This window comes from Taeniopygia guttata, chromosome 2 (assembly GCF_048771995.1).
Source record: "Taeniopygia guttata chromosome 2, bTaeGut7.mat, whole genome shotgun sequence".
NCBI classification, from domain to species: domain Eukaryota; kingdom Metazoa; phylum Chordata; class Aves; order Passeriformes; family Estrildidae; genus Taeniopygia; species Taeniopygia guttata.
The window spans coordinates 30,558,456-30,579,874 of NC_133026.1; the positions used below are offsets into that span (position 1 = coordinate 30,558,456).

General features: G+C 39.0%; 1 protein-coding gene across 15 annotated transcripts in view; it reads left to right on the forward strand.

The window, feature by feature from the left end:
- The window catches only part of HDAC9 (histone deacetylase 9), a 458,175-nt gene extending 440,420 nt beyond the window's left edge, over nucleotides 1-17,755 (forward strand). For all 15 annotated transcript variants that reach the window (XM_032746695.3, XM_032746699.3, XM_032746701.3 and 12 more), the window contains 2 exons: nucleotides 2,036-2,189; nucleotides 11,254-17,755. In XM_032746695.3, the coding sequence (XP_032602586.1) occupies nucleotides 2,036-2,189; nucleotides 11,254-11,293 (194 nt within the window). In that variant the 3' untranslated portion in view covers nucleotides 11,294-17,755. The remainder of the gene's footprint in view (nucleotides 1-2,035; nucleotides 2,190-11,253) is intronic.
- The last annotated feature ends 3,664 nt before the right edge of the window (nucleotides 17,756-21,419 follow it).

The window sequence follows — 21,419 nt, forward strand, 5'->3', positions numbered from 1 at the left end:
AAGCCTGTGTGTGAATGAACAAATGTGATGTAGCAATCCTCAGTGATGCTGTTTTATTGTTGCTGCAGGAGAGCAACACAGTGGTAGCTGGGTACTAATATTTTATTTTATGAATAAAAGCCCTTGAAAACTCCAGCAGTGAACATGGGTTCATTTCTTTTATAGGCAAGAGGGGGTATTATTCCCATGCCAACAGATTTGATTTTCTTGCACATCTGTTTCTGCAACAAAAGCCCCACCCACTCTGTGAACATTTAGCTCATAAATTATAGGGTCTGAATTGGGTGTATATTGCAAAGACTGACTTTTGTACATAGGATCTGTGAGAACACTGTGGAATGCTCATATAACTTTTTTGTTTGTTTTTAGTGTATTTTTTAATGAACAGAGAATATGGTCTCTGAGCACAGTAATAATAGAGAATATTTTTGTCTTGTTTTTATAAAATTTGCCAGGCTCCAATCATTGAGCCTACTGTTATGTACATAACTTTTTAGCTCTGTCTTTCATGTTTTTGGAGCAAAGCCAACCTCCTAACACTTAATCTCAACTTTGTAGGATACTTAATACACTTTACATTTTATCCCCAGAAGGTCCCTGTTATTTAAAGATTCTGCTAACTACTCAAACGTGCACACTATTAGAGTTCAAAGAAACACTCTGGCCATGCTCACTTGTTGTTCTTGAAGATTGACTTGGGCTTTCATCTTGCAATGATGTTTTTGAATAAAGACATTTTCAGACTTTATTGACAGCTGCTTTCTCACTGGAGGGAAAAGTTCATCCTTGCAAAAGACTGAAACTGTGTAGAGAGCTGTGTTACCAAAGAGGGAGTTTTCAGCAGCCTTTTTGCAGCACAGGCAGCACCACTGCTGGCCTGGCCTCCCAGCTGTCATAGCCTCCAGCTACCCTCTGGATAAGCACCTCAGCTCAGCCTGCTGCCCAGCTGCCAAAATCCTCCTTTTAGTCCTTGGAAAGGTCCCCTGCTTGATCCCCTCTCTTTCACAGCTGTTGAAACCCTCTGTCTAATTCTCAGATAAGTACCCTGATCCAACCTCTGCAGCAGCTGCTGAAAGCTTCTTGCTAAACACTGAGTAAGCTCTGGTCCAGAGCTCCCAGACTTCCCAAAGCTCCTAATCCCCAGGTGTCATCCACCTGGCAATTAGTGTGTGCTCAGTGTTTTACTGGACTGTTAAGAAATATGTATGTAAATTCATACTCGTTCATGTGGTTTCCAATAATCAAACAGTTTCTTAATAGCCATGCTGCTATTTCTTTATAGCAGATATTTTATATGCTTAGGATGAGTCACTTACCATTATTTTTTACATAGCTTGATGAGCTTCTTCTGTTGCAGGCAGAAATATGAAAATACTCATGCTTTTAATCCACTGCTGTATTTTTATATAGCAGACCAGAAAGCTCTATCCCTTATGATACCTGGCAGCCTTCCAGCAACAGCCAGTTCATATATGAAAGTTTTAACTAAATTATTGTTCTAGTATACGCCCTGAGGTTGGAGGAGAAAGAACATCCAGGACTAACAAACCTGATTGTTCTGGCAACACCACTTCAGTCTGAGCTGGCATTTCTGACTTCTTTCCTTTTCAAGACAGTGCTGTGTGAGCACTTTGTACAACAATGTACATTTTTCTACATTTTGCTGTCTCTGCATCAACTGTGTGCTCTATCAGAGCTTCTAGTCATTAACCCTGCTCTGAACTCCCACCACCTTGTGTAGACAAAGCCAATAGCCTTCCCTGAGAATCTGTGTTCATTAGACTGTGTGTTACTCCTCCAGTTTATTACCTTCTGGGGAAGGGTGTGACACAGCTCTTGGAACGAAAGCACTTTCCAACTTGGCATTCTTAGGTTCAGAAATAGACCTCTTCACTGCAGTCTGAAATTTCAACTGTACTGCTTACACCACAGAGATTTTATACTATAATCACTCAGTGTTGAACTAAGTGATTACTGTTCTTGTACCACCATGCTAGCTAAAATTCCCATAAATTATTATGTGTGTTTTCCTTAGGCAAGTACTGGAAGTCAGTGGAACCATACTCTGTGCCAGTGGATTGTGCTCTGGCTGAGTCTCAGAAGCAAGAGAGGGAGGAGACAGAAACAGTATCAGCTATGGCCTCTCTGTCAGTGGATGTTGAGCAGTGTATTCCTCAGGAAGGCAGCAGGTAAGTGCAATAAATTATTACAGACAACAAGGCTTTCCCTCCAGCCAAGTAAAATGAAGAAGAAAAGGAGTACTAAGGGTTGTTTCAAAATTACCTGCTAATTGAGATACCTGGAATTTTTTATCCCTGGGTTTCAGTTCTCTCACTTAGCACTGGATGCAGAGATATTAGCAGTATTTTGGCTTTGGTATCTCTATTTCTGTACTGAAGTTCATGATTATTACAAGAACCTTGTTTTCTTCCCAGTTCTAATTCTTGCTACTTCATAAAAAGTACAATATCCATATGAGGTAAATAGACATGGTCACGTGTAATCAACCATATTCTTCTCATTAGAATCTTTTAAAATCTCTTTCAGTTTCAATTTTCTAGGAAGGCATTCAACAAACAGTCAGATAAATTTAATAATGATGGACTTAAATCATTATTAAGTGATATTAGACAGGCATTAGAAGTTACTGCCATGGAAGAAATGTGAACAGTGCCAGTATAAAATGTAAAGCTATCCTGGCCAGGATTAGAGGCAACATTTGCTATGTACTAAGATGAAGGTACACCAGCAAAGAATGAGAATGCTGGTTTTTCCAGCTTGTCATCTGCTTTTTACATTAATGAAGATTGCTTTCAACTTGCAAATTAAGAAAATGATGCAGTAAATGCTATTGTATGTTTTGCCAATTACACATGAAAAAAACACACTAGCCACCAAATATTGTGTCATCTCTAATCAGAAAAGCCGCTGCAGAAGTTTTTGGAGTTTCCTATTTTTTTCTTTTCAGGACAAACATTCCTGGTCTTTGCCAATAGAGAAAGACACAAAATGTAGTGGAACCACTTGGTTCCATTATACACAGAAAACAGGGGAGCGGGGAGGAAAGATTTAAAATGCCTTATAAGGAGACTCATCAGCTCCTCAGGCTGTGGAACAGCAGTAGAGAAAAGAGGGAGCTGTGGGTAGGGACAGCAGTGGTGGGAGTGGAGCCAGAGGGATCCATGGCTCCTACATTGTGACTGCTTCTTAGTTGCTTCAGTTCTCTCCTCCTGCGTTGTGTCTTTTAATCAGAACTGAACTGATAGGCACCCAGGGGAGTAGTGCAATGCACAGAGCTATGGATGTGTTTGGCAGTAAACATCCTTCACAACAGTGGCAACACTCATCTGTCAAAAGAACTGAGGCATGGCTCAAAGGGACACACAGGGAGTAGAGCTAGCTAGTAAAGTTCACAGTATTTTCATAATTACCTTTCCAATTGTAATTATATTTTAATATGCCATGGCTATTCTTGTGCTAGGATTATTGCAGACAACTTCATTAAAGCTTAGAGAAGAATCCATGAGTAACACAAGATGTATTTTAGATTTGTTCCTGTGGTAATCAGTGCTCAACTAAGGAATAATGTAGTTTTTCATATAAGTTTCTGACAGTTGCAAGACACTTCTGCTAGCTAGGGACAGGAAAGTTCCCACTTGTGTGTGCACCACTCTGAAATACAAATAATTTTAGTTAAGTATTGGAAATAATGCAGTGAAGAAAATTAAACCTATAAATTGTCTGGAAAAGGCCATGGTTAATTTTGTGTATTTTTACATTGCTGAGAATAACCAAAAATTTTATTAGATATGTGCCTCCACACAAGACTACCAAGAGCAACTGTTACTCCTACATGATTTGAACAAAATAACCCTTTGACTAACACTGCACTTAATTACTGTACTTATTACCTACCAACTGATAACCTGCAACAGTTTCCACCCATTCTGAAAACAGAATTTCAGGGCAGTGCTGAGAAACATGGCAAAAATGTACTGAAATGTGCACAAGTGGAATTCATGTGGCTGCCAGATTCATTACACTTCATCAGTTCTGGACTCTTGTAGGGATGAATCCATTGTGGTGAATTGTTTTGTGGAAAAATGACTTTGTTTGGAATATCTTCTGTGGTGCTACAGACATTTGTCAGCAGCAAAAAAAAAAAAAAAAAAAAAGAAGAAATAAAGCCTTCACACACATGTGTCCTGAAATCTCTTTCTACACTTGTAACCCTCAAAGAAGTCACATGAAGCCAAGTTGCCATTAGAGTGTGACAAGACAAGAAAAATGCTGTCCCACTGGACCAGAATTGATCGTTAGGTTTTCTGAGACCTCTGAGCGTCATTTTCTTTGTTTTCTTCCTGAATGTAAGGAACAATATGGAATCAAAAGTAATCCCCCTGAAAGTTGAATTTTGAGGGTCCTCAGCTGTGAGGGAGCCTGAGGGGAGCTGCCTGCACTTTGAGTGTGAATGAAAATCCATCTTGGAATGTCCAGGGAGGGAGTCTGTGACATTTCATGCTTCGGGTTCTATATAATTTAATTCATTTCACATAAGCACACCATCCATGTCATAGGTACATACCAACACAAACAGCAGTAATGTAGAGACGAGTTCAGTTTGTTTTTTAATGTTTTTTTAATGTTTGTTTTAATAAAGGACCATGTATGCAACGCCCCTTCCTACAGCACACAGAGGGCAGCAGGGACGTGAGGAGTCATATGGGGTCCCAAGCTCTGTTGGAAGCTGTTCCCTTCCTCCTGCTGGTATAGATGGAGTCTCCTTCTGAAGGCCTGCTGCAAGCTTTTGCATTGAGTGCTCATTTGGGAAAGTTGCTTGTGACAGGTAGGGTGGGAGCAGAACAGGAAGCATGTGGCTGTCAGGGCAGCCTGGAAGGTTCCACCACAAGTCAATTTGCTTCCTCTTAATTCCCACCACGGTCAGCAGGCTGATAGTTCTGGCCTGCAACTCTAAGCCTGTTTCACTGATTCGATGGCAGAGATCCTGTCAACTTCAGCTCTGGATGGTCAGGCTTCCAGCAGAAGAGCAGCAGATGAATAGCAGCAGATGAAGAGCAGCAGCAAGAGTCTCTTTGTGGGAAACTCTGGCCAGTCATGTTGGAGGATATATTGGTGTTGGAGTGAGATGACTCACTTTAAACTCAGATTTTGGGCAAAGCAGTTCTTTTCCTGGCCAACTCATATCTGACTCATTTACCACTGATGGATAAAATGCTCCTGGCTAAGGCCCATATAAAGTATTTTTATTTCTTTCTTCTCTCTTTCTTTCTTTTCTTCAAGTGACAGTGCCGATTATTTTTTTACTTGATTTTCTCTGGCAGGGTAAATTAAGAAAAACATGTAAAGCTGCTATGCTTTTGGTGTTTTATTTTACCAAAGCAGAACTCTGCATCTTAAGGTCCAATTGGATCTTGATTATAGCCTTTGGAAGAGTAAAGATACAGAAAAAAGAATTTGTGGATAGGATAGGAAACATGTATGGTGCTAACAGGGATTTAAATAGAGATGCAATTAGAGGAACAGGCATGCCCTATAAAACATTTCTAAGTACCAGAACTTTTGTGTGTTGATAACTGTTTATTCCCTATATAACATACAGATTTAGCTGATTAGAATTTTGCTTTGGCCAGACATCCTTTTCAGAAATCATGCTCTGAAATATTCAGTATGCTACTGTCCCTGATACCTTGGAGCTTCTTCTGTATGTTTCTTCTTAAAATGGAAAAAGAAAAGGGTGTGGAGGGAGGTCTTTTGCACTTACTATTTTTACAGGAAGCAGTAAATCTTGAGAATGACATTTATCAGAATTTTACTTTATGGCTCTGGTTCAGCTGAGCATAGATTTTACTCAAATGGAAATGAAAACAAAGCATAAGTTTTATTCTTAGGGTTACAGAGCTACCAGTTGCAGTTTCAATCAAATTGCATTATATGATATACAAGAGCAAATGGTTGAATCATGGGGTACAGCTAGTTACCATTTAGGGTCACTTGCCATATTTGTCTATCAATTCATAAAGCTTCACTTGGCATTTCACTGTTTGGATATCTACCTCAGCTGTGCTGAGTACACAGCACATACCTGGCCATACCCCACAGAATTTACAATTCTCTCCAGGCTCAGGAGCTGCAGAGCAGCTTTCCCAGGTCAGCCTAACCCTTATCTTGCTCACCTTCTCATCCTTTGATGGTGGGTTCCTAAGGAAGAGAATGAGGAGCAGAGGAGGCTGAGAGCCAGCCTTGCCCTGGTGAGTTGATAGATCTTAACTGATCTACCTGACCCATGCTGTGTAAAAGCCTTAAGGATACATACACAGGCATAAACTTTTCAAAACCTTTTTGAACCAGCTTACACCTCTGGGTAAGCACTTGGGTAGTGAATCCCACAGCCTCATCAGGCATCACACTGCTTTTACTTATTAACCAATAAAATCACTGGGAAGCCCCTAGGTCTTGTACTGGGAGAAAGAAAACCACCTCTTTTCTTACTCATAATCTTTGACCCATAATCTGGTTTTAAAGGCTTGAGCTTCTCAAGACTCTGTATTCCTGCTAGTATGGAAATAATTTCTTACCTTTGATGATTTTTGCTCTTCTCTGTGCTTTTTGTAGTTTCTTTGAGATGGAGTAAAGGCTGCATTCAGGACTCCAGGTCCTGGGCACATTGTGAACTTGCGCAGTAGCTAATACTGGGGATGTTTTGTTTCCGTGGCTTTCTGCTCTTCTACCCTTAACTCCAAGCTCTCAGTCATAACCATCACTGTTACAACAGTTAAAGCTGTCCTCCTTCATTTTGTGTTGTTTGCCTTCTTCTCCATACAGAAATGTTGCTATGGGCCTTAGAGCCAAGTAGTATTGGCAATTTGGTGTCATCAGCAAACAATATCACCTAAATCTACTTGTTGTCTGCCTACTCTTTTTGAGATGCTCTGGAGAATTCCTCCATGGTGAAAATTCACCAATATTATTCTGTGATTCCTGCTTTTGATGTGCTGTTAATCTGTGAAAGGACCTTCTTTCAACAACCGGAGTTCTTCTAAGCACTTGGATAAAATTGTCAGAAGACCTTCTTTGCAGAGGAAAATCACTTGATCCCCCTTCCCTAATTTTCTTCAGAAACTTTTAATAAATTTGGAAGGATTGCCATCTTTATAAGTGTTAAGACCTAACTCTTACCCAAATGACTGTTACCTAAATGCCTACTAATTCCGTCATTGATTGTAGCTGCTTTCAATTTTGCCATACAGGCTTACTGTACCTCCTGTGGTTTCCAAAAGGGGAATTGCTTTCCTTGCCTTCTCTACCTCTTGCTGAGTTAAGCTGTAGAATATGCTCAATAGCTATTTCTTTAACAACATCCCAATCATATTTCCCTGGAACTTAGCAGACAAATATCATCTGCTCTTAGAAATTTGGAAATGTTTGGTGTATCAGTTTGTTCTAGCACTCATTCAGTTTAGGATAGCTCATCTGCAAGTAATAAAATCTCACTGACACATCTCTAGTGAACCCAGATATAAATAGTTCATTTTACTTTTGTGGTCTACCTTCCTTGATGCTCCTTTTATGCTTTGATCATTTCCTCTGATGTATTTTGAAAGATCTTTTTATTATTAGCTTTTATGCCTTTAATATGTTGCATTTCAGGCTTTCCTTTAGTTTGCTTCACTGAGGGTTTACATTTAACTTGCCAGAGTTTATATTTTATTTCATTTGCCTTGTTTGGATGTTACTTCCTCTTTTGAGAGTGTATCTGTAGTTACCTTATTCTGCTCTTAAGCTAGGACAGTTTTTTACTTTCAGTTCCTTTCTCTTTGATCCGTACTAAGTCAATTTTTACTAGGATATACACTTACTCAGGATGTCTTATATAATGTCTTTAGACACTCCCCAAATCACCTTCATGATATAGAAATGTACCTCTCTTTACCCAGCTCTTTGCTACCAGAGGATCACTTTTCAATTACTATGATCTTCCCCAAGACAGCTGAGTTAAATTAGGAACAGATTATGGCATAAAATAGCCATACCATGCCAGAATAATCTATCTTTTGTTCAGTTTCTACCTTAGAATCATACCTCGAATTTTTATTTTGTGTGTGTGATAATTTAGCTAAGAGGACTCTCTGTAATGCTCATTTAAAAAATAAGGTAACAGGAAGATTTCCTTTTTTGGGTGATGTACTGAGTTTATCTATATTCTTAAATACTACTTTTTGAAAAATTGTAAGTAGAGGTTACTTTTAATAATTTTCTCATAAATAACATTTATTCTTAATTGCCACAGAACAATATTTAAGATGTCATGTTTTGCTAGATTCTATCCATATGGTAGGATTTTTGCCTCATCTATTAATTTTGTTTGAAGGTTTAAACAGCATCATTTTGTTTAGCATGAACTGCTAAAAGGTTATTTAATTCTGCCATAGTCAGAATTCTACATACAGAGAGCTAAAGATGAGCACTCTTCACAGCACACCAAACTAAAGCGAATGCAGGAGGGCTCAGCTCCTAAGAACTCGCAGTTTGAATGAGTCACAGTGAAGCCTTAGAGAAAAATCACAGTTGTGGCTCTATAATCATTACAATCTCAATTGGTGTCTTTCTGAATTTGCTGACTGCATGGAATTGGTTTAGATCAGACCTGAGCTCACAGCTGCATCTCGAGGAACTGCTCCGAGCAAACAGTGTGGGATGGGGGTTCTGCCTGTTTTATGTTTTTATGCCAACTTCCTGTCAGCTACAGGAGGACTGACTGGACTGACCTAACTCACAGTGACAAAGCTGAAGTAACACAAATTTGGCCTGTCAGACTCTGCCCCCTTGATTTTTCTTTTGACAACTTTTGATTTTGTCAGATTAGGTATATATTGATTCTCTGCTCAGTGCTATGGGATTTACAGTGTTTTTCTCTCTGGCCCCAAAACAATACTGGCTCTCACACAAGACTCTAGCCTGAGCCGTTATCTCATAAAAATAAATGTTTTTAATGATAAACCATTGGATAAATTTGGGGGACATCTCTGACACTAATAAAATGAAGTTAAAGCATTCACATAAGTCTTCAAAAGGAGACTGAAGAAGACTGTGAGAGTACACTGTGAGAAAACAGCTGGATTGCCATGGCAACCTAACTTTGTCTCCCTTTCTTAATGCATCTGTCACTTAAATATAAAAAATATTATCGGTGCTTATGCTCTGGTTGGTGAAAAATTTTGGCCTGTTTGAATATATTTGAATATATTAGAATATAGCACTCAAGATCAGTAAATGCCACTCCTGGCCCTCAGAAGCACCTTTGTCAGTGAAAAATTTTCCTGTGAAAGAAGTCCTAAATAAGATACTCAATTGTACTATATTCAAACACATGTGAACAGACTGATGTATGTACTGCTTCCCTAGGTTCTTATGAATAGCCCAAACCCCTGCTCTCACTTCCAGAGGTTTTCCAGAGCTTCACTCCTTCTGATCTGCCAATCACCACCTGAAATCTATTGACACATATTTTTTTCTCATTTGCAGAACCTAAAAACTGACCTGTGTTCTGCTTTAAAATTATCTTCTTGCCAGACAGACCCATAAGGTTCTGGATGTTTACCAAGGCTTATTGACCTTCTCTGTTATGCCAGAGGACTTTCAGGTCTCCCACAAGTGGCTGGAGAAAGTGGAAGTGTGTGGCCAGTACAACAGTGGCACACTCCATCAGTGTGAATTCCTCACCTGTGTGTGATCTTTTATTGCACCTGAGCACTCAGCAGCAGGCAGGGCTCCATCTCACCCCGGCTGCCACCGTGTGCTCTGTGCTGCAAGCCAGAACAAAGGAAAAGGGGGAAAAGAGGGAGTGCAAGGGGGCTTCACCTCACTGCTCAGGAATGAGGGAGCCACAGTGGTTGCCGTACATAGGAAACATCCTCCACCATGTGGTGAGGAACTAAAGATTTGAGATTTATAGATTAATCATCTTTTAGAGTCTATACCCTTTGAAAAGTGATTAGTCTGAAAAAGATCATCTTTTTCACATGTCATTCACCTGACATATTTTTCAACATACTTCCAAATTCATTCCAAATCAGAAAGCAATAACCTGTATAAAGTAATTTAAAGACATGCTGCTGATTTTTTTTCATTGGGAAAAACTTTAATAAATTCCAGATTCATTTAAAATTCTCTGGCTTCCTTGCTGAATAAACTGTCAAAGCCCAAACAAGTCCCCATTAATTTTTTTTTCCATAGGGTCTCATGAATTTGTACTTTCTGAGGAGTCTTTTACTGAAGTCTGTTATTATACTGGCTTACAAGAATTAACTGGTAAACATCTCATTTATTAATTTACATTTACTCTTCTCCCCTGATTTCAAAATTGTTTGAAGTTACTATTTTAAAGTAGTTCTCAAGGCTGACAGACTGAGATGAAAAATGGTTTCTGTCCAAATTCTTTGCCCTTCAATAGTCAAGTGTCTCCATGATCTCAGAAGCTTCCCGTTTTATAATTGCCATCATAGTCCTCAGGTGTAGTAGCTTGACAGATATGAGGAATTGCAAGACTTGACATCAGCTCAGCATATGTGTCCTCATCATTTTGTTATTTGTTGTCTTAGAGAGCTCCTCTTGCCTAAGCTAAAATTTCCCAAAGGTTTCCATATAAAAGGTACAGATATAACCTGATTTTATATAATTATTAGATCCTTTTTGTTTGATAGCAATCTGCTGATCAGGTTCAGGATTTAGTCTCAAAATTTGCAGGCAGTCAGGCAATGTGTTTATGAAAACAATAAATCAAAAACTAGGAGACTGGAGAAGAACCTCAGAGGGAACACTAATTGGCTAGTAGTGCACAATTTTACTTTAATGGTGTGGGCCTGCTTGAAAAAAATAAATGCTTGTATTTTTAGTTGCAAAAGCTTGTAAAATAAAAGTATCACAGCTATTTTTTTCATTAAATTATTTGATTCTGTTGACACAAAGCATGTACATTTCTGGATAAAATGTTATAAAATATTCTGACATATTTTAATATAAACAGGAACATTTTCGGTGATTGCTTGGATCAAAAATGTTTTTCCACTTGACATTTGTTTATACTTCCTAGGAAAGAAACTCTATTTATGGATAGCTGAATAACACAAATAAACATCTGAGAGAGCTGAAAAATCAGCTTTGATTATGTATGGAAATCTACAATGTCATTGTGTACTCTTGTGCCGTATTCTGATTGCCTGTTTATTTTTACAGAGCTGCTGGTGAGCCCATGGAAGAAGAGCCAGCCTTGTGAAGTGCCAAGTCCTCCCTGATATTTCCTGTGGGTGACATCATTGTGTATCCCCCAAAGCACCCTCAGACATGTCTTGTCTGCTTCTTGGGTGGCACAGATCCGATGGAACATAAACACTGGGCACAAAACTCGGAGTAGCAGCTTCACTTGTTCTTTGGATGGACTTGAAAGAGCCTGAAAGATTCCTTAAATGTAACTGCCACAATTCTAGAGTTACAGTAAAATGGACTTGGGAGAAAGAGCCCAGAGCATGCTTTTTTAATGCTGTTTGACCCACTCACCAACACAAATTGTGAAATAGAGTATTGCAAAATTCTACATGATAGATTATAGATATCAGAAATGCAACAGCCAGCAACATACTCTGTGAACTCCGTGAATCACTTTCTGACACTTTTTACTGGATAATTTTTTTCATACCGTGTTAAATTGTTAATAGAATTTGTTTTCTTTGCTCCGTGTAATGAAGGAAAAAAACCCACCCTTATTTTATGTGCCATTTTTTAACCTCCTGTAATGAATTCTTAGCTGAATAAGTGAAAAGCGTTTAAATTATGATGAGGGATTTTAGCTAAAGGGAAAGCACTTCTTACTGTACTATAAATCCCCTGAAGTACTGTGCTTGGTGGTGCTTTATTTTCTCTTCCGTATTCCTGGCCATCCCTCCCCATTTCATGTAATCTTTTCTATCATAAACACACATTCACGATTCTCTAAAATGATCTTTTGCCTTTAAGAAAAAGTGCTGTACCCTCTGTAGTTGACAGTAGCGCTCACCATATGTGCAGCAGAGATCAAGTATGGATAGTTTTTCAAACGTGTTTTTAGTTTGTTCTGAAATGTTTCTGCGTTCTGACTCCAAAGCAGCGACCTTCAGTAACTGCGTGCAGCTCATTTGAAGCTCAGGTGTTTCTGTGGAGGTTGTGTGGGAGTGTTTTTTACAGGTCATGATGTGAATACAGACTGATTCTTTTACGTAGTCCTGCACCAAGAGAACTGATGTTGCTTAAGAAGCTTCAAAGGGTTTAGACTTTATTTAAGATCCCCGAAGTGCAGCAAGATCTCCCTGCAATGTGACTTTAGCTGTTTAATTCCATGTTTGAGAACGTAACATAGAGTTGTGCCTTTAGCTGAAAATGAACGCTTAAACTGTTACACGTGTTGCCTTACTGTCAGAGAGAGAGAGAGAGAGATGGGGCATGTATGTAAGAGTATACTTCAAATGAACAAAAACTCTGCTACAGTAACTTTTATTTTGTTTACAACCTTCTCACCTAATGAACCCCCGGAGATACATTGAAGTATTCAGCTTGCAGTATTTGATAGCTTGCTCAGCTTTTAAAAGCAAGGGATGTTCATTTTTTATGTATTTGCCAAATTCAAAAAAGAAAAAAAAAAAAAGGATATATATTAAAGCCATAAGTGAAGACTGTCATGCTTTTTATTCTGAAATCTGAAAGGAACCTTAATTAAAACAAGATTTTGGGGAAGGCCATGATATGAAAGATATGGAACAATATGGTTTCAGTTATAGGCAGACTCAAACCTGTAAATCAAAGATGAAAGATTTCACTCAAATAGAATTATATAATTCTCTTTTGTTACGCAGTCAGACTATATCTTTCATGCATTTGGGTTTGTTTACGATTAGCATTTTAATTTTAAAGACTTTTATTACTTATACCAAAGCTCTCCGCTACAAGTTAGAAATCTGAGGCATGCTTTGAAAAGGGAAATCTAAAAAAAGGGATGTCATTTCCTATAATGTGGAGTAAACTTTTATTCTGAAAGGTTTACTCTGAAATGAATGTATGCCCCTTAGAAAGGGAAATAAAATTCTTACCCTCAGAAAGTGAAATAAAATTCTACCCCCCATTTACAAGCCAAAACCATGCTCGTTTTAGTAATGCAAAGAGTCCCATCAGGCTAAATTAACTCCTGGTGTAAGCCACCTTGCCTGCCTGACTCTGGGCTGTTCTGAAGGGGTTGCTCACATGACTAAAGCAATCAGGAGTCCTCCTGCATTTTCAGCAGACTCCTGATGGCAATCTTACTTGCCATTTACTGCAATTTTGTTATGGTCATCAAAGAAATTTCCCTTCAAGGAAACTAAGGGCTATAGCTGATGAGTTGGGTAATTTGTAGAGCTTTTCACATTTTGAAATCATGGCTGCAAAATTTTAATTGAGTGCATAGTAACATTGTTTTAAAATTAACCCTAAATCTGTTTGTGTCCTTAGCTTGCATGAACTTGTATATGAATTGCAACCTGAAACGTGAGTTACAAGCTTTTCCAATCAAAGTATGTCTTCTGGGGTGCAAATCAGCTAAAGCTGTCTTTTTTAGCTAGAAATGCTTTTAAAATGCCAGAATAATTTGAATTAAACCACATTATAAACTCACACTTATACATTTGTACAGATGTAGTCCCTGGCAGATATCAAGATATGCTGCTGGTTGAAGTTAGGATCATTTGGACAAGTGTGCTAATAAACTGCACACAGATTGTGTCCAGAACTCTGTTCTGACTGAAGTCAATAGCAAAGTCCTCTTTGATTTCGATGGGAGATGGATCAGGCCCTGTTTTTCTTTTCCCCTTTAAGTCAAGAACGCCATTGCTTTTTGATTATGTCATTCCTAGGCATCTTACAGCCCTCTGGGAAATGATTGAGGCTTATGGTGAATATCAACACTTCCTTCAAAGCAGACCTGGGCTTTCTGAGAGGGCAGTTTCACTTGCTGCTGTTTTCTTCTCACAGTATTTTTTATTACTGTCAATAGCTCCCCATGGACTGGAGTTAAAATATTTTCCAGCAATTTTAGTCATAGTTCTAGAGAAATATTCACATAGACACTGTTAAAAATGCCCAGTTTTTAACTGGATTCAACAACAGATTGCAAGAATTTCAGAAAGATGCGTGAATTGTGTGTTTCAAATGTAAAAAATCCGATTTTTGAGGAGACATCAAAGTCTCATGTCTCCCACAGACCTTTCCCACTAGGCTAGAGAGATTGACAACTCTGAAAATTCAGTCCCAGATATTTCAAGTTGGCTGCCAAAATATGTCTGGCTTAGATTACATCTAAAGCTGAGCTGAAATGCATAAACAAGATGGGGTAAGGGTGGTTTCTGTGTGTGATTCCATGGGGAAGGTGAAGTTGAGGAGGCAGCAGGGAGCACTCAGACCCAGGGTGACCCTTTGCCTGGTCCTGGTGCTGGGAGGGCTGCAGGCAGGCAGGAGGACATCCCACGGTACCTCCGCCCCAGGCTGCCATTGCCATTGGCAGCACATCTTTGCCTCGTGGGGGAATCCTGAAATAATTTGCACTCTGCCCCTGCACCAGTCACCGACCACCAGAAAGAGATGCCTCAGCAGCGACTTCCAGTAACATGCTTGCTCCAGTTCACTTTCTTCTCTAGCATTAGGAACAAAGTATTAAGCTCAGTTGAGCTTTTCTTGTATTATTATGCTTTTCTTGTACTTTTCTTGTATTCTTAGATCCTTCAGTTCATAGTACAAACTGAAACCTAAAAAGAGACATGACTCAGGAGATCAAGAAAATAATGATTTTTATCTAGCTTAAGGCTCTTACCTCGGCTGGAGTAAGAACAGCGATGAACAGCAAATCTCAGAACTGCTGAAATTTTCACAAGTGTCTTGCGCTTCGTTTTTAGACTCTGTGGAGGAATTCTGCTTATTCTCATTTGGTTTTAATATAATTTGCAGCTTGATTATATGATCTCTTTTCAGGCAACATTTCTAGTGGGTAATCAAAGTTCATGGGAATTTTGCCAGTGTAAAGATGACAGAATTATTCCCTTTTTTTAACCTTCATAATTTTTATTTCAGTGCAAATGAAGCAACTAATTCCAAGTAAGTGAATTTGAGAAAAGTAAGATTTAGCTATCTTAAATAAATATCATAAAAGATATGGAAAATGTTACGCAAATAAAGATGACTATGCCTTTACTTTGCAAAAAAGTCAACAACATGCTGCAGGCTGAATATAAGTGGCAAAACAAACTCTTCTCTAGAGTATGTGGTATTTTAGTTGGTGTCTTATCTAAATGCAGCCTCTGAAAAGCTGAGAGTCATAACCGGAGATGAAATATTAGAAAGGTTTTGCTGCAGCCAACACCAGAGGTCCTGTAGAGAACAAGAATGTAGAGACTGACTAATTTTTGTAGACAGACAGCAGGACACTTTCAGGGCAATGTGTCTGGGACAAAGAATTAGAGGGAACTTTTCCAAAGGCACTGATGGCTGTAAAACAACGAACTCCTCTTAGCTTGCAGGGGCAAGGAGGTGCTCAGCAAGCACTTATTCTTTGGGAAATGCCACCTCTGTCCCACCAGCATGCCCAAACTCATGCAGATGTGAACCTGGCTTGGCTATTTTCTCTCCTGAGTAACAGCAGCAGCAGCAGCAGCAGCCGCCACCATGTGTGCTGATGTGTTTACTGTGCATTTGCCCAAGGAATGTTTTGCCCACAGCCACTTCGTAACATGACTGATAGGGGAATTTTTCTTTTCCTCAGTAGTGGCCTTTCCAGAAGCATAGCAGTTCATGGTTGTTTTATTTTTAAAGGTCACAATAGAGCTTTGTGAACCATTGTACTTTTTTTTTTACAGACTCCATGTGGAAGTAAAACAGAATATGTACCTGGGGAGGGGGGATGTGGTGTGTGGAACCTGCCACAGAAAAGGTTCTCTCTTAAATCAAGTTTCTGCTACTTGCTTTTTATCCTGGATTTGAAGGAGTCTGGGTTCTAAATTATCATTTCAGGTCTTTCTTTGTCATGTCACTTGCTTTGTTTTTGTACCTGTAGTTGAATTCACCCTTGTAACACCCTTGTAACTATCTGAAAGAAGTCTGTTTTCTGACAGATTCCCCTGCCCTTGGTGTGGGAATGAGAATAGCTTATCTTTGTCACTTCCCGCAGCAATTAAATGCTTCATTTTTGTAACGGATCCAAACTGCAGCAGTATTTTAAGAGTACTATTTAGCTGGCTGTCTGCTGACTGTTTAAAAAAGAAATTGTGAAACTTACATTCCTCTCTAACCTCAAAAGAAGCCCATTTTGATTTTAACAATGTCATTTTTTCACTTGATCCAAAAGGGTTTAGTCCCATGAGATCTTGTTACTAGCTCAGTTCTAATCGCTAGTAAATCACACACTCCAGAAAGTGAAGACCAAAAAGGATGAATGTTCCAACAACTCTCAGTTACGTCTCTTCTGCACAATCCTTCACACTGCTCCAGTGCCATGCTCTGTGGTTCAGCATGTTAGCATAGATTACAGCAAAATATAAATTGTTCTGCACCATCAAAGATGCTGCTCTTTGGATATCAATTAGCACACTGTGAGCTGGGCTGTCATTTATTAGGGCTGTGATTTGTGACAAAGACAAGCTTCTGTGGATATGGTCTAAAGACAAGTGATGCATGCAAGCAGTGGCACTGTGTGGTACTGTGTGGGCAGAGGAATTCTGTGCCAAGATCACCACACATTCCCCCTTTTGATGGTCTGCCTGCATGGCCAGAGGCACATTTGCAGTAATAGAGCCATGGGATGTCCTGATTCAAAGACCGCTTAAATCCCTCTAACAGGCTTTAGGTAATTGGGAGGCAGCTAGAGGAGGAAGCCAAACTCTGCACTCAGCTGCACAAAACTGTATATTTTGCCCAGGTAAAAGATCTGAACATGCCCTCACATACCTTTTTCTGATACAAAGTGCCAGTTCTGCCTCTAGAAAAATCTGTCTGGAAGAATATTGACTCTGCTGGATCTGTACTACTGGATTCCTGAGCATGTATACGTCACATGTGAGGGGAACAGGTTCATACTCATGTCTCTTGCTGCTTCATTTACTGCTATTTTAAATGTCATGATTGGCTTACTATTCCAAGTTAGGATGCAGTAGGAAAGCATAAAGCAATACCTGGTGAAGTCATAACTAAGGCTTTCAAAGCAAGCTTACTGCCATGGGTTTTTACAAGACTGAATTTTTGGTCTAGGGATGCGCAGCTGAAATGTCTATTTTTTTCATAGGAAATTGATGTTGCTATCTGTTTCCATGATAAAAACCAGTCCTTTTGCTCAGAGTTGTGAAAGTTTATCTGTAATTTGTCTTTCCAAGCAGAGCAGATTCTAAGGGATAAAGCATCAGTGAGACTGACCCAAAGGGCAACATTTTTAAAGGTCAATAGTAAAATTTCCGTAAGAGTAAAAGGAACCATTGTTATTACTCCCGATACATTTTTGTATCTGCAAGTATCCAATGAGTAATGTTAAGTAATATTGTGCTCCAGAACTTTGTTGATTGTAGATATATGAGCATTGGATTGGCGTGAAATAGTCTTCAACCAAGTTGTTAAAATCCCTTTTGTTTTGTGTTTTGTATAATTCTTTGGCTATAGTCTTGTCCTAGTGTTAATAAAAGCTATTTGAAGTAAGCTAGTTCAATACTCTGAGGAGTTTTTTTTTTTTTTTGCCTGTTTTATTTTTTAATCAGTGTCAAAAAGAAGTGGAGCTTTGAACATGCCACCCTGGTTGGATCATAGGATTCTGACTGTTAAAATATAAAGGGTGAAGCATGGTGAAGCTGGAGCGCATAAAAAAGGAACCACAAATGTTAATGTAAAAGTAATGTTACATAGCAGGCTAAAACACACACAAAGCAGAGCATTGCAGAGCTCCAGCTCTAACACCAAGCTCATATTCTATAGTTCCTTTGGCTCATTGTCCTGAGGCATTGCAGAACACATAATTCTCCTCCCAGTGAAGCAATTTAAATAGTACATGCACTGTTTGGAAAGCTGCAAGGCCCCTGCTTTGTGGGCGGTGGGGAATACCCAGCACTCTGCAGCAATGCTCTGGGTCGCGGTATTGCTGCAGTGCTGCTGCTGTAAAACTCAGAGCTGTTACCTTGATAGAACAGACCTGTTTTGGGAAAGGCACCCACAACAGCAGGAGAGTGAGCAAGGAGTGTGTTTGCTGTGAGCATATTTTGATCACTTGCACATTGTCAAAAGTAGCTCACAGATTGAAGGTGCTTCTGTGCATGGACCTTCCTGCACCTGAACTTGAAAACTGAGCAGAGAGGAGGGTAGCTGGGAAGTACAGGCTCTTTGTTTGCACATGGAAACCTCCTGGCACGTATCCAGCACTGCTCCAGAAGGGGATTAAAACCAAAGTGAAGAAAAACAGCATCCTATAATTTTAATTTTTTTTTCACTCTTCAGAATAAGACATCTTTTCCTTTTCTGGGGAAAAGGACCCCAAACCTACAAACACACAGCTCTATTCCATCAATAAAATACTGTTTGAAAATCTGAACATGTAACATGTAATCTCCTTGGCATATTTCAAAGTTCCATGCACAGAGAATCTCAATCTATCCAGTCTATCTACTTCTCTGTTTTGCTTGTTTCCTGTGATTCCATTGTGATAAATTGCAGAACCCTGGGATAAATTGCATTCATTATGTCTTTCTGGCTGCCTCACCTGCATTTTGTACATTAAAACCTCTCTCCTGGGTCTACTTCTAACATTCCAACCTTGTGAGAGATTCCAGCTAGACACCATTGCTGCTTTAAAATCAACCTGCCAGATTTGACCTTGCCTTTGAGAAGTGGAGTGGTTTTTTTTTAAACAGTCATACTAAAAATGCTTCTAGGAATCTCCTGTAAATGGGTGGGAGTGAATTCTTTCAGATTCTTCCTCTCATGTTTTTTCACTGCTTCCCCTGGAGACCCTCCTCCCCAGGAAAAATATTTCTTTCCACTGGAAGCTTTAAAAAGAGTAGCAAGAGTTGGATGGCTCTTTGTCAGAAGGGGTAAATAGTGAGATAAATCTGAGTGAGTATTGTGCTGAGCCACTGCTCTTCTCCCTTGTTTCCTTCTCTTTTCCTTGGAGAAAGGAGAAGGACATTAAAATTATGGAGTTTGGTTTCAGTGTGCTAGAAATACTTTTTGTTTGTTTCTTTTAAAAAGGAAATTTTAGTTTTTACCTTTGCTGACACAGTGTGCAGGTACAGTACTTTATTCATACAGGCCTCCTGGAGACTTGTAAAGTAGGGTTTCACAATTCTTGTTCATAATTCCTTTTCTGAGATTGCCTGTAAAAGGGAACAGGTTCAACAAAACCCCAAAATTATATTCTGTACTTTACTAGAAGATGAATAAGGGCATGGATCCAAGATTTTGTGCAAAATTTATATTCTTAGCTTGTATGCTGCTTCTGGCTGAACTTCTCTGTCCACATATCGCTGAAAAATACCCAGCCTGTTAATGGCTGTCACAAGAATGTCTTCATAGATTGTTAATAACTGAATAGAACGATCCTGGTAAGATCCTAAATTACCTCCCCTGTGGTATATTTTATATACAAACAACATAATTTTACACCATTCAGATGGTTATAACATTTGACTGCATCATTCTTTAGCTATCTAATTTAATTAAAAAGTAATCTGTGATAAATTTATTAGTTGTTATCAACAAAATACCAATCAATCAAACAATCAGGGTAAAAGCATATTCCATATTTCCATATTCAGGGTATCTACACTAGCTGTGACAGAGGCCCAGCCTAACTGCATGCAATTCCACCAGACTCTACATAGGAACAAAGAGTAGGAGGATAATTGCCATAATTTGTAATACTCTCTTCTCAACTTTCTATTCATTGTCTAAATTCTGCTCTTCAACTTTGGCTGTGTTAAGCAACACACCCCACTGAAAGTCTAATATTTTTCTCTGTAATTTAGGTAATCTAGTCTTAAAACCTCATTGGAACATCTGTAGATAATCTAGAGTCTAGTCTATAATTAATTTAGTCTTGTTAAATTTGACCTACAAGCAGGGATAAAATAGACAATTCTTTATTCAACCTACTGAATACAGCAGGAAAAATAGCAACTGATTCTTAGAAAACAAACCCATAAATAATCCTGCACTTAATTTCTCTAATTCTCAGCTGCCTCTCCTTCTCCCTTCAAAACCGTGTTATAGAAATATATATTATGTCAGCTGAAATGTAAATGTGTATTGTCTGTCACTACATGTGATGTGTAGCAGTTCTGTCTCTGCCACCTGAGCCAGAAGGAACCAATCCTGGCTCCTTTTGAGCTACTGCCTGGAGTGGGTGTTTGTACTGGAAGTTGAGTACATAGTTTAGCAGCTTCAGCAACATCTGTAAAAAGCAAGAAGTGCTGAAAAACTTCAAAAATGAATATGTGTGCTCCAGTTCTCCTTAAAAATGTCCAGCAAATTATTTCATAAGAAGCATCATCACAGTGTAGGGGGTGTCTTGCGATGAAATCTTTCACAGTTTCATTGATCTATGATAGCTCATGTTATCTCCTTTAGAGCCTGTATCTGAACCAGAAATGTAAATCTAGAGTGGCATCAGACAACTCCTCCTGAATCCCCTTTGTAATACCAAGATTTGTCAGTAGCCATGGTTGCTGTCCTTTTCTCCACTGCAGATGTAAGTAACTCATTCTCTGGTGATGGCACATCATAGAAGAGCAGTCCTGGTCACAGGCTCTTAGTAGAACTTGCTTCTTGCTGCTTCTGAACATGTCTTCTATGATTTCTGTGGGAATGTAAGTGGTTTATTGATTGAGCTTGTAAGGTCTGCTGAGAATTGACCATGCAAGAGAATTCACCACGCAAGCATCTGCGGTGCAGAACTTTTTTTTTTTTTTTTTTAAAGTTAGGAATAAAATCTGTGAGAAAAGAAGTTTTATTGATACTGAAGTACTGACAAATGGTCAGTACTAGTGTATGCCATGTCTCATTGTCTTCCATTTCAGTCGGAAATAGACCTACTCTGAATAGCAAAATGGCTCAAAGTGAATTACTTTTGAGCACTTTTTACAGCTGAGTGGTTTGAAGAAATAATTTTATTTCAGTGGCACTCAACACAAAAATCCAAGATCCTTGTAAACACCCAGGGTTTCATATTCACAACAGCCACAGAAGCAGGCCAGTCATTGCCTCTTTTCACAGATAGGTTTAAAAGTGTTGTTTGAGCACCCACAAAGAGCTTGTAGCTGACGGAAAAATCTCCAGAGCTACAGTCCTTTTGCCAGCACCCAGACTGTCCATGTGACTAT